Source organism: Pagrus major, chromosome 11, assembly GCF_040436345.1.
Source record: "Pagrus major chromosome 11, Pma_NU_1.0".
Taxonomy (NCBI): Eukaryota; Metazoa; Chordata; class Actinopteri; order Spariformes; family Sparidae; genus Pagrus; species Pagrus major.
In genome coordinates, this window is record NC_133225.1 from 16,448,049 (window position 1) to 16,461,638 (window position 13,590).

The 13,590-nt window shown below is 38.8% G+C and overlaps 2 protein-coding genes across 2 annotated transcripts in view; both read left to right on the forward strand.

Moving 5' to 3' along the window:
* The first annotated feature begins 1,154 nt into the window (after positions 1-1,154).
* Positions 1,155-9,691, forward strand: cope (COPI coat complex subunit epsilon). The gene is made up of 10 exons (XM_073476970.1): positions 1,155-1,282; positions 1,446-1,508; positions 1,658-1,758; positions 2,105-2,257; positions 3,083-3,136; positions 3,403-3,484; positions 4,646-4,801; positions 7,003-7,071; positions 8,093-8,167; positions 8,675-9,691. Exons 1-10 carry the CDS (start codon positions 1,181-1,183, stop codon positions 8,726-8,728), a joined length of 909 nt encoding a protein of 302 aa, XP_073333071.1. The 5' UTR covers positions 1,155-1,180; the 3' UTR covers positions 8,729-9,691.
* Positions 9,692-9,973: 282 nt separating this feature from the next.
* Positions 9,974-13,590, forward strand: part of cers1 (ceramide synthase 1) — a 30,521-nt gene continuing 26,904 nt past the window's right edge. Inside the window, exon 1 of the mRNA XM_073477126.1 lies at positions 9,974-11,149. Within this exon, the coding sequence (XP_073333227.1) occupies positions 10,901-11,149 (249 nt within the window). The 5' untranslated portion in view covers positions 9,974-10,900. The remainder of the gene's footprint in view (positions 11,150-13,590) is intronic.

Consider the following 13,590-nt stretch of genomic DNA (forward strand, 5'->3'; position numbering starts at 1 on the left):
AATTTAAAGCGTGCTTTATACATAATGGACAAGGTTATCAACTAAGGACCTGTATATGTAACCCTCCGTTAAAATCCTGAAACTAGTTGATATTAAAATAAAGAAATGGATCGGCTACATAATGGTGTACCTGTACCTACGTGAGGACATGGTCTTTTTACCCAGCTGTATTAGAAATAATGAAAAACTAAAAAAAGCAACATGAGGTTCCCTGATCTGTATGCACTCTTTATATAAATGATATTGATATAATGAGCAGCAAATGCATAAATAGACATATCAGAAAATGTTTTCACAAAACAAGGAAAATAACAACATGTTGCAAACTCTTAGGAACTCTCATTTTGCTGACATTAGCTAGCACAAAGCAGAGCTTGGTCGTTAAAACTTTGCATCACAAACAAAGTAAGAGAATTACGTTACATACATACTACATACAATGTATTCAACAAACATGTATATGTCGAGGTTTTTACAGGCTGATGCTTTTTGCGAGACTGAACAAGAAAGTATAACTCATCTGTTTACGGTTGCTCATATTATATTATTTTGTGGAAAGACCTTGAGAATTAGATACTATAAAAAACAACACATCTCTCTATTGAAGGGGAAAATATTGTTACTTATTTTGAATGTAATGATAAAAACTCATTCAGTATTGCTAATCTTTTTATTTTATTAAGGACATTTCATATTCACAAAGCCAGATGCTTTAATTGAAGCCCATCCTTTGAATTATTTTTTTAATTGAAACTGATTGTAACTTTGGGTCTCTTAACCAGTTAACCAATAAAAATTCATTTCAGTAACTAAGCTTCTGTCATCATTTTCAAAACTCCGTCATCAACTTATTTTTTTATTTTTTTTCTATTATCCTGTCACTGCCTGTCGTTACCTTTGTTTGTTTTCCTCTGTTCCTTATACATTGAGCTGGTATGACTGATTGTTTGTACATTATACTGAAAAAAGATACATATTATATTTAGGGCAAACAAAACATATTTATTATATTTATATATTTGATCCATCTAATTAATTAACTCAGCCTATAATGATCTCTAACTGCATTTCTTTAACGCCCACCAGTGTTGTTGTTGTCGAACTCAATCTCCCACAATCCTCGGTAGACAGCAGGAAGGTGACGTATTTGTTCTACGTGTCCGGAAGTTCTATAGTCAACATGGCGGCGCAGCAGGGAGATGTTGATGAGCTCTTCGATGTGAAAAATGCCTATTACATCGGCAGTTATCAACAATGTATTAACGAGGCTCAGAAGGTGAAGGTGTGTATCTAAATGTTATCGGCTGAATATGTTAAAATATACTGTTTTCTTCACCATTCTGCCTAACTGCAGCCGACGTCGTTCTCGAGCAAACAGTGCTAAACACGTTAGCGAATGTTTCTGTGTAAAATGTTTAACTTCAGCCTGTGTTTCCTCTTTAAAGCCGTCGTCACCAGAGAAGGAGACTGAAAGGGACATGTTTTTGTACAGAGCATACATCGCCCAGGTAAACAGCTTTTTTTTGTCATGTAGAAATGTGTGTCAGGCTCAGTGTCTTGACAGCTACAGTACTGTACATTAACTGCTGTCAAAGTTATTTGGCAGGTTAATTAAAGACCTGCTCGCCCTCACCTGTTGTGTTTTGTGCTATCACAGAGGAAGTATGCTGTAGTCCTGGATGACATCAAGGGCAGCTCTCCACCCGAGCTTCAGGCTGTCAGGATGTTTGCTGAGTATCGGTCCAGTGAAAACAAACGGTAAGAGCTTGTATCTGACGTTTACGTTCTCTGTGTTATTATGCTGCATATTCAGTACCTCAGTACATCCATTAACATTTAAAGCAGAGGAGTTTTCAATCAGTATCAAAATTAGACTAAGTACAAAGCTGCACGCAGTCACATTCGCTGTTCTTTGGTCTTTTAATGTCAAATCCATGTTGCAGATTTTGTATTTTTTCCTAGTACTCTATCACTCAAGATTAACGTGTGGAGATTACTAAACAACCTTTCTCACTGTCTCTTCTTCTAACCCGATTGTGATTAAAGGATTCTCTCAAGTTTAAAGCCTTCACAATGTCCCCATTGCTGCTTTTCTTTACCACAGGGATGCTATTGTTGCTGATCTAGACAAGAAGATGGCAAAGAGTGTGGATGCTGCCAACACCACCTTCCTCCTCATGGCTGCCTCCATCTACCACCATGAGATGAACAGTGATGCTGCTCTCAGGACTCTGCACCAAGGAGAAAGCCTGGAGTGGTAAGAAGGGATTTTTACTATTTTCAAAACAAGTTTAAGCAAGATTATGTTTGCCAGATTTTTTTAATCCTTGTTCCATTGATAATGTAAATATAAGAATGACTAATATGATCAAGTCAGACTGCACCATCATCTCATTCTCAATTAGGTAGATGCCTTCTGTCAAAATAGGCTGACATTTCCAAAAAGCATTGTAATGGAAGGTATCTCTAGCCATATAAGAAGCATCAGTTTTTTGTGTTGGAACACATTTCACTCTACAGAGGGCAATAATTGTCACAATAATATATTAATTGTAATTTCACAATTAAAGGGGCACTATGTAGTTATGGAGAAGAAATTCAAACTCAGAATTTTAATATTTACAATATTCATAAGGTAACAATACAAACTCAGCCATATTTATCTTTTTCATAACTGAATAAACAAGCTGTTCCCAGAGGAAAATAAGGTTCCTAGAACACTGTTTAAAGCCAGAAAGGTGGCAGGGTCTGCCAAATATAAACAAAGTAAAACAGTATGAAGTTGTTTATTCAGTCATGAAAAAAGAGTTTGTTTATTTAGTTGGTTTCTCTTCTGATTAAAATTTCTTCCCCAAAACTACATAGTGCACCTTTTTAAGTTTTAATGCACAGGCTAACCATGGTGAAGAAGTGTGGATTTCTCTCAAATGGATAATTTCATTCTTGACTCGCCATGCTATCAAATTCACCCAAATAAGAACAAGACTAATGTTGGCATGTGTATGACAGAGAGATAACAAAATTTGCTTTCTGAAGTCATTATACAGACTGAAACTGACCTGACCATTTGTTTATTTTTCAGCATGGCCATGTCCATTCAGGTGTTGCTGAGTCTGGATCGTGTTGACCTGGCAAGGTATGGCAAAACACACAAAACCAGGGACTAATTTGCATTGATTTAGGACAGCTTTGTTGTTTGAATGCACATGGAAAATATTCAGATGCTTTTTGAATGAGTCATTTGACTGTGGAAAGCTTAGGCTCTCTTAAATCCTACTGTATGTATATTTAAGTCTTGACCCATATAATGAGAGACTTTGCATACACAAAAGTATATATGGTCTCTTTGAAATGGGTACGTGTTCTCTAATAACAATAACATAATGTTCTTCTCATTGACAGGAAAGAGCTGAAGAAGATGCAGGAGCAGGATGAGGATGCTACTCTAACTCAGCTGGCCACAGCCTGGGTTAATATTGCTGTGGTGAGGAGGCCAGCATTCCATTAAGTCTGTATAATATCGCAATGATACACATTAGGGCTGCACAATATATTGTTTCAACATTGTGTAATGTCAAGTAAGGCAAATTAACTGCTACAACTTTTGCTGCTTGATACAAAAGGAAAACTTGCACAGTTCTCATTTTTCTTGATTAATCTACAAGAGACGTCTGTCTAATATATAATTTAGTCAGATTTAAAGGTTCTTGGAAACAGGAGTTTGTGGCTTGCGAGTGATATGCGAGCTTTGCATGCACAGCGAACCGCCAATCGATATTTTTATTAATCAATTTATCATTGATAAAATGCACTCCCCTGCATAATCACCCCAATCACTCTGCCATGATTGATTATTTCGATATAGAGCTGTTTAAGTTATCTAAATTCCTATATGCCATATAGCAATACATATCGCAGAAAACCAAAAAATCGCAGTCGGCTTTTTCCCGTATCATGCAGCCTTAATACACACCTTTGAATAATGAATAAAAGCTAAATCATGAATAAAAGATTATCAGCATCGACGTTTATCTATCTGACTGAAGCTGCCAGTCAGGTTTGAAATAATTGGCAGACAGGGTAGTACATATGTAGCTTGGTGCAGTATGAGATTGGCCGAACTAGTGATGCGTGTCATATAAATTATTGGCCCAATAATGGTACATTTATATTATCAGTTATTGTCCAATGATGAAATTTTAGCTGATATATAGAGCTGATAATACGAAGACAAATCGATCGTGAAGTTAGGGTTAGGGTAAGAGTTTTAACAACAAATCTTACTCGAGCTAGAGTATATTAAATCATCCAGTTTTGCTCACTACATTGTAGCCTTTCTTACCCTCAAGTTTGCATAAACTACAGGTTTCTGAACTTCTTTTTCAAATACAAAAATGTGAAATTATTTGTTATTTATCTGTATTGGCCAAGAGAAGTAAGTAATTATTGGTATCAGCTGAAAAATAAACCAAAGTAAGGCCATGTAAGAAGGATTTTGCTCCACTTGAATGCTCATATTAAACACTATAGTTTTTTCCAGTTTGTGTGGAGCAAAAACAGCTGGGGTTGTGCACTTATTGTGGGTTGTTATTTCACCCTCATAACTGCTGAACACATTTAATTATATTGCTGCTTGTTGTTCCAGGGTGGAGAGAAGCTGCAGGATGCCTACTACATTTTCCAGGAGATGTCAGACAAGTACTCATCTACACTGCTGCTCCTGAACGGGCAGGCAGCCTGTTACATGGCTCAAAACAAGTGGGAGGAGGCTGAGGGAGTGCTACAGGAGGCACTTGACAAGGTTAGATGACAATGGATTGTATGTAGCTCTCTTGTTTTTGCTGTTCATCATTCATTACCTGACACACTTAACACAATTTGGTGTACACACACGCACGGTTTATTCAGTTAAAGCTCTCAGCGGCTTGTTTCTGAGACTGGTATTAGATTCGTATCCTCCGTAATTAAATCCTTAATGGATCCTAGCTAAACAAGCAGAGTTTTGCCGGGGGAACTACGTAATATGGATACAGAATTAAACCTCATTATATGATGCATTAAAAAATATTTTGGAGTAAGCTAAGATTAAAAATGGGGGGCTGGATAAAAGAAACAGTTTTGTCTGGTTTTTGGGAGATTTTGCTGTTTGAAATGTAAAGTGAGGAATTTTATTTAATATTCCTCGCTGTTGCACCAGCTTTTTTTATGTGATGACGAAGCACAATTTGAACAAGCTAATGTTAACTTCACCTCAGTTTGATGTTGCAACTTGAAGATACTGAAATTCATTGTGAAATGCTTAACATTTGTTTGTGAATCAGGTTTGTGTAATGCTGGACTTGATCTTTAGATAAGGTGTATCAACGCAGCCTTCAGGATGAGCAATGTGGTCATCCATTATGAAATAGTTCATTCATTATTCAATAACTGTTTTAATGTTCTTCAAACAGCCTGTTTCATTCAAGCTACCGTATGTGTTAGACACTGGCAACCAAAGAGGGGGACACAAACAACCTTTAGTGAAAGAAAGGAAGCAATTTGTCTCAAAATATTTTAAAGATCTGCTCCATACGTCTATGTCTGGCATAGTTTTTGCAGACAAAAAGGTTTAATTGCTGCTTTAAAATAGAACCTATTTCTTCTCCCTCATTAAAAATTCCTGAATATATGAATATGCTAATTTTACATATTTTTTTCAAGTATAACTGTTGGACACAAGATGTCTCATACATCACTGTAAAGTCCATTCTCAGTGTATATGCACTGGAGGCTTCACGTTTCCACCTGGATTGGTTTTTAAACTATATGTGATGTCACAAATCATGCTTGTAGGCCCGCATCTTAAAAATCTGATTTTCAATGTGCACACAGAAATGTACTTTCAGCCGTGAATGTGAAAACAGCCTTCTAGTGTCAAACTCTGCACAGACATAATTTTACACGGTGAAGCTCAAACATTTATCTGTAGGAACAAGAAGATTTTTGACATTTTGGACTGGAGGGTGACTTTTAAATAATGAGATTATTTTTTTCTAATAGTCTCAGAAAAAAAGGCAGGTTTTTCCTGTACTGTGGATTGTTTCCCTCAACAACCTAATGTGTGATTTGGCAATCTTCAACTTCTCCCGTTATAACAGCAGATGGCACCACGTACTCTTTTGTTGTCCACAGTTGTTTTACTTTATCTATAATGACACAGTGTTTGACCAGTGTACACTGTGTGTTTTGTCTTTTAAAGTTTTTCTATTTTAATTTTTAATACTATATAAATATTAAATATTGCATTGCTCTTTCTCACTTTTGTGAATATTGCTGCTCTCTGTCCTAATGGATGTGATCTATGTTTGACATCTCAGGTCTGTTTTTGAAGTTGTACAAACACTGTCACACTGAATCACAAAATCCAGACCTGAGAAAACTCAAACTAAATCAACTGTTTAGGTTAACTGAAGTGAAGCTTTTCACAAATGTCCATCTTTTCTGAGCTTCCAAACCAAGCTCAGTATTCCTACTTCATGAGGCCGGCCATTCATTGATGACTTGATTGGCCCAGCACAAAGTTTACTGGTTAAATCATTACAAAGTGACGATCATCCATTGATGTTATCTTTTACTAAACAAACAGAACATAACAGTAAAATGTGACTTTAGATGAATGTCAGCGCTCACGTTCTGCTAAGAAAAACCAGAACAATGTTTTCATGGTGATAAGTGGACTAAATAAAAGGAAAGATAAACAGAAGTTAAAGGGTTTCATATATGTGGAAATATGAATGCTGGGAGCACATTTGACTGAATTACTGTTCAGAAGCTGCCTGCTCCACCTTGTTGTCTGCTGTACTTGTGACACAGAAAATTAAAGTCCTTCATCTCATTCAGTGACATTTAAAACATTTCACCGTCTTCTCTCCTCTTTTATGTTTCTATTGCCATCCTGTTTGCTTTGTGAGAATGACCCTTTAACTCTCCGTCCTTCTCCGTCTTTCTCTCGTCCGCCTACAGGACAGCAGTCACCCTGAGACGTTGATCAACCTCATCGTGCTGACCCAGCACCTTGGCAAAGCTCCCGAGGTGAGACTTTGAACCTGAAGCTGTTAACGAAAGCAATGCTTTAACAGTGTCCTATAGATAAACTCTGCCTCTGTCAGAGAGATTTGAAAAATCTTTTTCCAATAACATTCTGCTCTCAACAGTTCAGCATGCTCCTCTCAGCAATTTTATGCGTGTTTGCTTTGATTAAACCAGGCAGAAGCAATCAACCAAGCAATTTTTGTTGATTGCGTTTGTCTTCTATCATGAAAAGTGTTGTCTAAGCTTTTCTTCTGGTCTGGTTTAGTGCTGTGTAAGATTGATACAGCCTGGAACTCAGAGTTCATGAGATAAAGGCTCAATTATCTGTCTTTAAGTGTGATGGGCGTGATCGTAACGTGATAGAACACTGACCATTGACTCAAAGCCATCATATAGATGTTTCCAGCTGTGATAACCGCTGATTAGCTAGTCTCTCTCAAGGTTAACAAGAATTAACGTTGATGATTATTGCAAATGAGCCTAATCCCCAGGTATTGTAGTAAAGAGTAACTTTTGAATGAACTGTTATTTTTATGACTTCCTGACTACCAATTGTATTGCATTTGTTTTCTGTCCCCTGTCGCTATTACTCATTACTCAGGTCCTAAAATTTTACGGGAGCAAAGCTATTCGACTACTGTACAAAGATCAGCAATATCTGATGCACATACTGGCCTAGAAGCTAAATAAGTCATTGTTCTACCAAACCTCAGACCCTTTTTGTTCTGTAACATTAAATATTAAATATTTGACTGTGCAAAAACCTTATCGCCTTTTCCAAACCGAGCATCACCCACTTCAAACAAATGAGAAGAGCACAGACAACAACAAAAACAAAACAAACAAAACAATTTTAATTTTGTCAGACACATCTGTGTTTTCAGACTGTTTGCTGTAGACAAAGCTTCATAAGCTTTTCTCTGTTTTTAAGTTTTAAAACTATGCATAAAAGTCTCTTTTGGCTCTAATCAACTATTGTCTCTTTCTAACTTTTATGTGATCTGTTTACGTCTGTCCTCAGGTAACCAATCGGTACCTCTCTCAGCTGAAAGATGCACACAGAGCCCATCCATTCCTCAAGGACTATTTAGCCAAGGTAACTTGCTCAAGTCTGCATTTGTTTATTTTGTTCTCTCCATTTTCATTTTTTTGTTTTTAACTTGTTCTTTTTGAAAGCTTTTATTTTACTGTTTGTTTTCTTTTGTAATTACATGTTCAAAATAAAAAAAAAATCTATCAATCAATGCTTTCCGTGCTCAGGCCCACTTCTGACCTATGGCCAGTGCTATTTCAGTTCACAAGATCCACTCACAGTTGTTGATAAACCTTAGTAACCCTGACTGTGTTGTAATTTCATTACCTGGATCGGTTGTTTCTGATAGTTGTGCAGCAGGTGTCCTTGAAAAGTCAACAAGAGGATTAAACTGAATATTTAGCCTTTGCCACACATTTTGTTGTAATCACACAGGAGTGCAGATGTAAATAAACATGCTAAAACTGGGTTATGCTGTTATGAAACACAACGTGCAATGCACAGCTGTTCCTGTGGTCAGATGTTTTTCCTGGTGTTGAACTGTTTCCTCTTCTCTTTGTTTTCCTGCAGGAGAATGAGTTTGACAGACTAGTGATGCAGTACGCTCCCACTGCCACAGCATAAGACATCTGCTCAGACCTCAGTACAACACCATGAAGCATCAACAGTCTCTTTCTCTCTAACTTGCAAACCTGTATTTGTTTTGATATTTTTACTTGTATTATTTAAACCAGACCAGAAGTCTTGTGTTCCTTTGGGTGCAGATGAAACATGTCTGGCTTTAGTATCCATGCTTTATAGATTTGCATTTCTCCTATTGAAAATTAGGGGTAGACTGATTATCGGGTCGATATTCAGCATTTTTACGATTATCGGTATCAGTGTTTTTTTGTGTCTGATTGCCGATTAATTAAAAAAAATAAAAAACTCCTTTCTGTGGTCTCTGTGTCCACAACCCTTTCTGATGTCACAAGTAATAGACGATCAGCACTGTATAATCTCAAATTGCTTGCTAAAGTTATCAAATAAATGAAAATGGTTATATTGAAGCAAAGTACCTCCAAATTGTACGTAAGTAGAGTACTTGAGTAAATTGTAGTTGGTTACATTCCATCACCTGTCATTCTCGACTTTGAGACCTAGGTCTGTGTCCAGATAGCATTTTTTTCTGAGTGCCAGCATCTTTTTCTCCGAGCGCTCTCAACTTTTCAGAAAGGAGCTGGTGATGTCACTGTTGCTATTTTTCTTACTACCGTTTTCTTGTCTCCTATGGATCATGTCATGCACCCAGATCCTCCTTGTTCTGATGTTCGATTTGAAATAAAATAACAGACAGTAAACCTGCAAAGGTGCCGTGTCGATCATACAGCACCGCCAGCGCTATGTAGACACAGCCCTCTAGAGTCTTATTTTTTCTGTAAATTTACTATTTCATTTCCAGTTATCGGTTATCTGTCTCCTGGATTACTAATAATAATCAATAGTGGCCCTGAAAAAAATATATCGGTCGACCCCCTATTGAAAATCAACTGTTCTGTTTTAAGTTGAGCATTCCTTTTGAAACGATAATAAATGTTCAATACCTGTGTTGTGTTTGAAGTGTGGTTTTGTGCTGTGCATGCGAACATCACGAATTTAACCCAAAGAAATCCAACTGTGACAAATTAAAGCGGTGCATGAGAGAGGCGTGTTGCATGCAGTCATGTCTGAAGGGCTTGTCTGCTGCACTGTCTCTTTAAGTCATCCTCATTAACCCTCCGTGGCTCGAGCAGAGGTTTCAAAAAGAAGATAGCGGCCCTAATTACGTCACGCCCCTCGGCCTTTTTCTCCTCCTTTTCGTATAAACGTACGCGGTCCTCTTTTTGACGTACCAGTTGATTCTCATTGAAAGCGGAGCGCCACTTGTCAAAACGCAGGTTTGAACACGTTGAAACAGCGCAGAGCAGCAGCAGCAGTCTGAAGACGGAGAGAGAGAGAGAGAGAGAGAGAGAGAGACAACAGCTCCTTCACGGGATAATATTCTCCTGTTTTATCCTGCTTTCTCCTCGCTGGGATAACTTGTGAGACCTGCCGGCTCGACGGGAGTCCGGACACGTTATATAAGGCGAGTAACGGTTGGAGGCTGTATAGCGGCGCGGTAATTGCATGTGCGGTCTGGACTCGGCGCTGGGAGAAAAAAAAAAACAAAAACGACTCAAAACGCTGCCCCTTTCGACTTGAATCGTGTACGTATGTATCTGTGCTACATCACGTTTTAGGTTACTTGTTAAAGCGGCTAGCTGGGGAGCTGCTGCCAATGCTGGCCCATCCACTGTTGTGTGCGTATGACTGAACTTAGCTAGGCGGCTAACCAGGACGCGCTGCTGCTGATGAGCCCGTGTGTGCGTAGCGGAATGATGATCAGAAGAAACCTCCAGCAGACAGACGCTAAGGGCTCAGATTAATCATCGAAAGCCCCTTTAATAATTAGTTTGTGTTGATTATCAAATACGGCTACACAGCCGAGGTGTCTGGTCGGACCCGGAGGGCCCTGCTATCATTCATAAAACTATCCTGAAGGCGAGGAATGGGCCCATGCGTTAATATGGAAAACAAAGAATTAACGTTAGGCTACTGAGGAGGTTAAGCTGGTTTAGATAAGCTTGTTTTAGCGTTTTTAGGTGAGCTAGCAAGCTGGTTGACGGATTATTCACACACAGTCTGGACAGTGCTCCTCCCTGCGCTCCCTCTGTCCATAAATTGGAGTAATTTTTTTTCCCGGTTTCCACGTTTTTGTTCTCCCTGCGCCGCATCACGATGAGCAGTCACAGCGGGGACACCGGGCCGGTGGAAGTGGAGCCCATGCCGGGATATTTGGACCTCATCACCAGAGCCTCCACCGTCATGCTGGGCGCATGGAGAGACTGTAGCAGTTGTGGGCTGGAGCTCTCCAAACGGACTCTCCTGGATAACGCATACATTACCTTGACCGAAATCGCCCTGTTCTTCTTTTGCGCCTTTTTGTGGACGCAGGTCAGGCGGGGACTGACAGAAAGTCTGTTTAAGGTGGGTGACACACACAATCACAACACACAGAGATCCGCAAGGTTAATTTATTTCCACCCTTAATTAATGGGTTTAGTAGCTCAGTTTCTCTAATTAGAGCCCCAGCACTGCAGAAGTGTGGCCTGTGTCCCTCCCATCCCTCAGGAGTTGCTCCTGAAGGCAAATGCTCTGGGCAGGCAGAAAAAAACCCCAGACTGAATATGAGGCAGGTGAGGGAGAGTGCAACATATGTTAACAAATATAAGATCCAGTTGTAGATTTAAGATACAGACAGCAAATACTCTTATCTAAACTTGTGTTGGGCAAACATATGAGCAGAGCAGGTGTAGCATATAATGATGAAATTCTGCTAAAAGATCAAAATTTTGGTAGATTTTCTGTTTGGCACATGGGTCAGATTTCACATACAGACAGGTATGGTTATTTCATAGTTGTTTTATAGTTATACATGCTTTATAATGGCCCCAGCCAGTAAAGTGCCATTCAAACTAAAACCAGAGAGCTGCAATGTCATATTACATGTTATTTCTTCCGGTGGTCTAATAGCAGATTGCAAATATTTTGGTGACGGAGCCAATCATTATATATTAAAAGTTTGAAACAACAGAATTTTTGTTCTATGTGCTCCCTAAATACAATCCAAACTTTGGACATTGTGGATAAAATCTAGTTTATGTAATGTGAAATGTAATATGAATGTATGTATTAGGGTCTCACCAGCATGAGACTTTCACAGTGTTGTATTATGTTGTGTTATTATTAGTTACAATGACCCTTAAAAGAACAAAAACATTGTTGTTGTCTTTTTAGTTTAACAAACAGTTTATTATAATAAAACTTGATAGAAAGTTGAAATATATGTTTTTGATAACACTAATATGATAGAATTCCCTATTGGAGTTAAGCAGCTGCACACAGTTGATAACAGTCAATTTTTATACCACGGTATACCTTGAAACTGTTTTACCGCTGCAACCCTAATATGTATTAATGTTGTAAAATAATATATTTTCTGGAAATTCAGTTACACTATGACTGAATACAATAACCAGAAAGGATTTCCTGATTTGAGCTGATTTAATGAATAAAATATCTGACAATTCTTCACACTGACCCAAAAATCTGATACAAATCTAATCGCTATCCCTCAGTCTTGCTCATTGGTTTCATTGCCCACAACAGGCAAATTCACCCCGAGATATTATGTAAATGAACGGCTGCTTCACTTTAAATGGTATGACAAAGTCCTTCCCAGGTAGATCATATTTCCTACAGCATCCACATTATATTAATGGCTTTATTTTCAGAAATGAGACCAACAGAAACATGCTGCTATAATGGCATTCTTACATTACCTGGAATATGCACTAACAAAACTGTAAAGTCTCCAAAAGCAGCATCATAACAACATTTCTTACCACAATATGTCACTCATAGGCCAAACACTCAGGCCATGCTCTGACGGACTGGCCCTACACCCAGATCTCCTATATTCCCTTCATTCATCTAAATCCTGAGCACCTCCACCCTGATTACCAGGGAGGGGCCCGTCTCCACAGATAGCCTGGATGTGACTCAGTGTCCTGCCATGGTCGTGGGTTGGGGGTGGCGTGTCTACATGTGGTAGATGCTATGATGATGCTACGGCTAATGAGCTGTAGTTGAGGGCCCCATGTGTGAAGCCAGATGTGGCCTGAGAATGCAAGGAATGAGGCCTGTTTTCCCTTTTACATTATGTATGTGTGTCTAGGTGTGTGACTCACTGACTCCTGTGGAATAGTATGGGATGGACCCCATTTAAGGCCAGGTTACTAGAAAGGCTGTGTGGGATGAGGTGAGATTTTTCATGTCGGGTGAAGTTAGAATGTGTGTCAGTGTGCCCTTGGTTATTTAGTGCATGTGTAATACCACCTTTACAGTGCTTACATTAGGGATGACGGGGATCGGTTCAGTGTTAGGTCAGCTGTGCTGAGCTAATGCAATACGAATATTGCTTTCATACAAAACAAAAGCTGAGGTGGGTCGTCAGAAGAGTACAACTACATTCTCTGAGGTCTTATTTGAACTCAGCCCATTGAACAGACTTGAACAATACAGGATGTTTTCTCACTCGTTAAGCTGGATGTTAAGTAAACCACAATGCATATAATACCTTGTCATTAATGATTGAATGTGCGGTTTTCACAGGGTTAAAGTACACAATTTGCTTTCGGCTCTGATTGAATGTGCGGTCTCACAGTGTTGAGCTACGAGCTCTGATATAGATTAAAGTGGCTGAGCTGTCATAGAGTATGAGCGCAATAAATGACAGCATGGACAATTGTAAGTACACATTCTTAATTATGTCGAGAGCTCATGAAACCGTAAGGATATTAAATGTTAGCTTAGACATCAGCAGACAAAGCACTGTGTAATCGTATCCTGTCGTGATCTTGTGAAGA

What these genes read in the sequence shown, in the direction of transcription:
- cope (XM_073476970.1), top strand. Translation starts at nt 1,181, where the DNA reads ATGGCGGCGCAGCAGGGAGATGTTGATGAGCTCTTCGATGTGAAAAAT. An exon ending in ACGAGGCTCAGAAGGTGAAG is followed by an intron (nt 1,283 to 1,445) that starts GTGTGTATCTAA and finishes TCCTCTTTAAAG; the next exon opens with CCGTCGTCACCAGAGAAGGA. An exon ending in ACCTTGGCAAAGCTCCCGAG is followed by an intron (nt 7,072 to 8,092) that starts GTGAGACTTTGA and finishes GTCTGTCCTCAG; the next exon opens with GTAACCAATCGGTACCTCTC.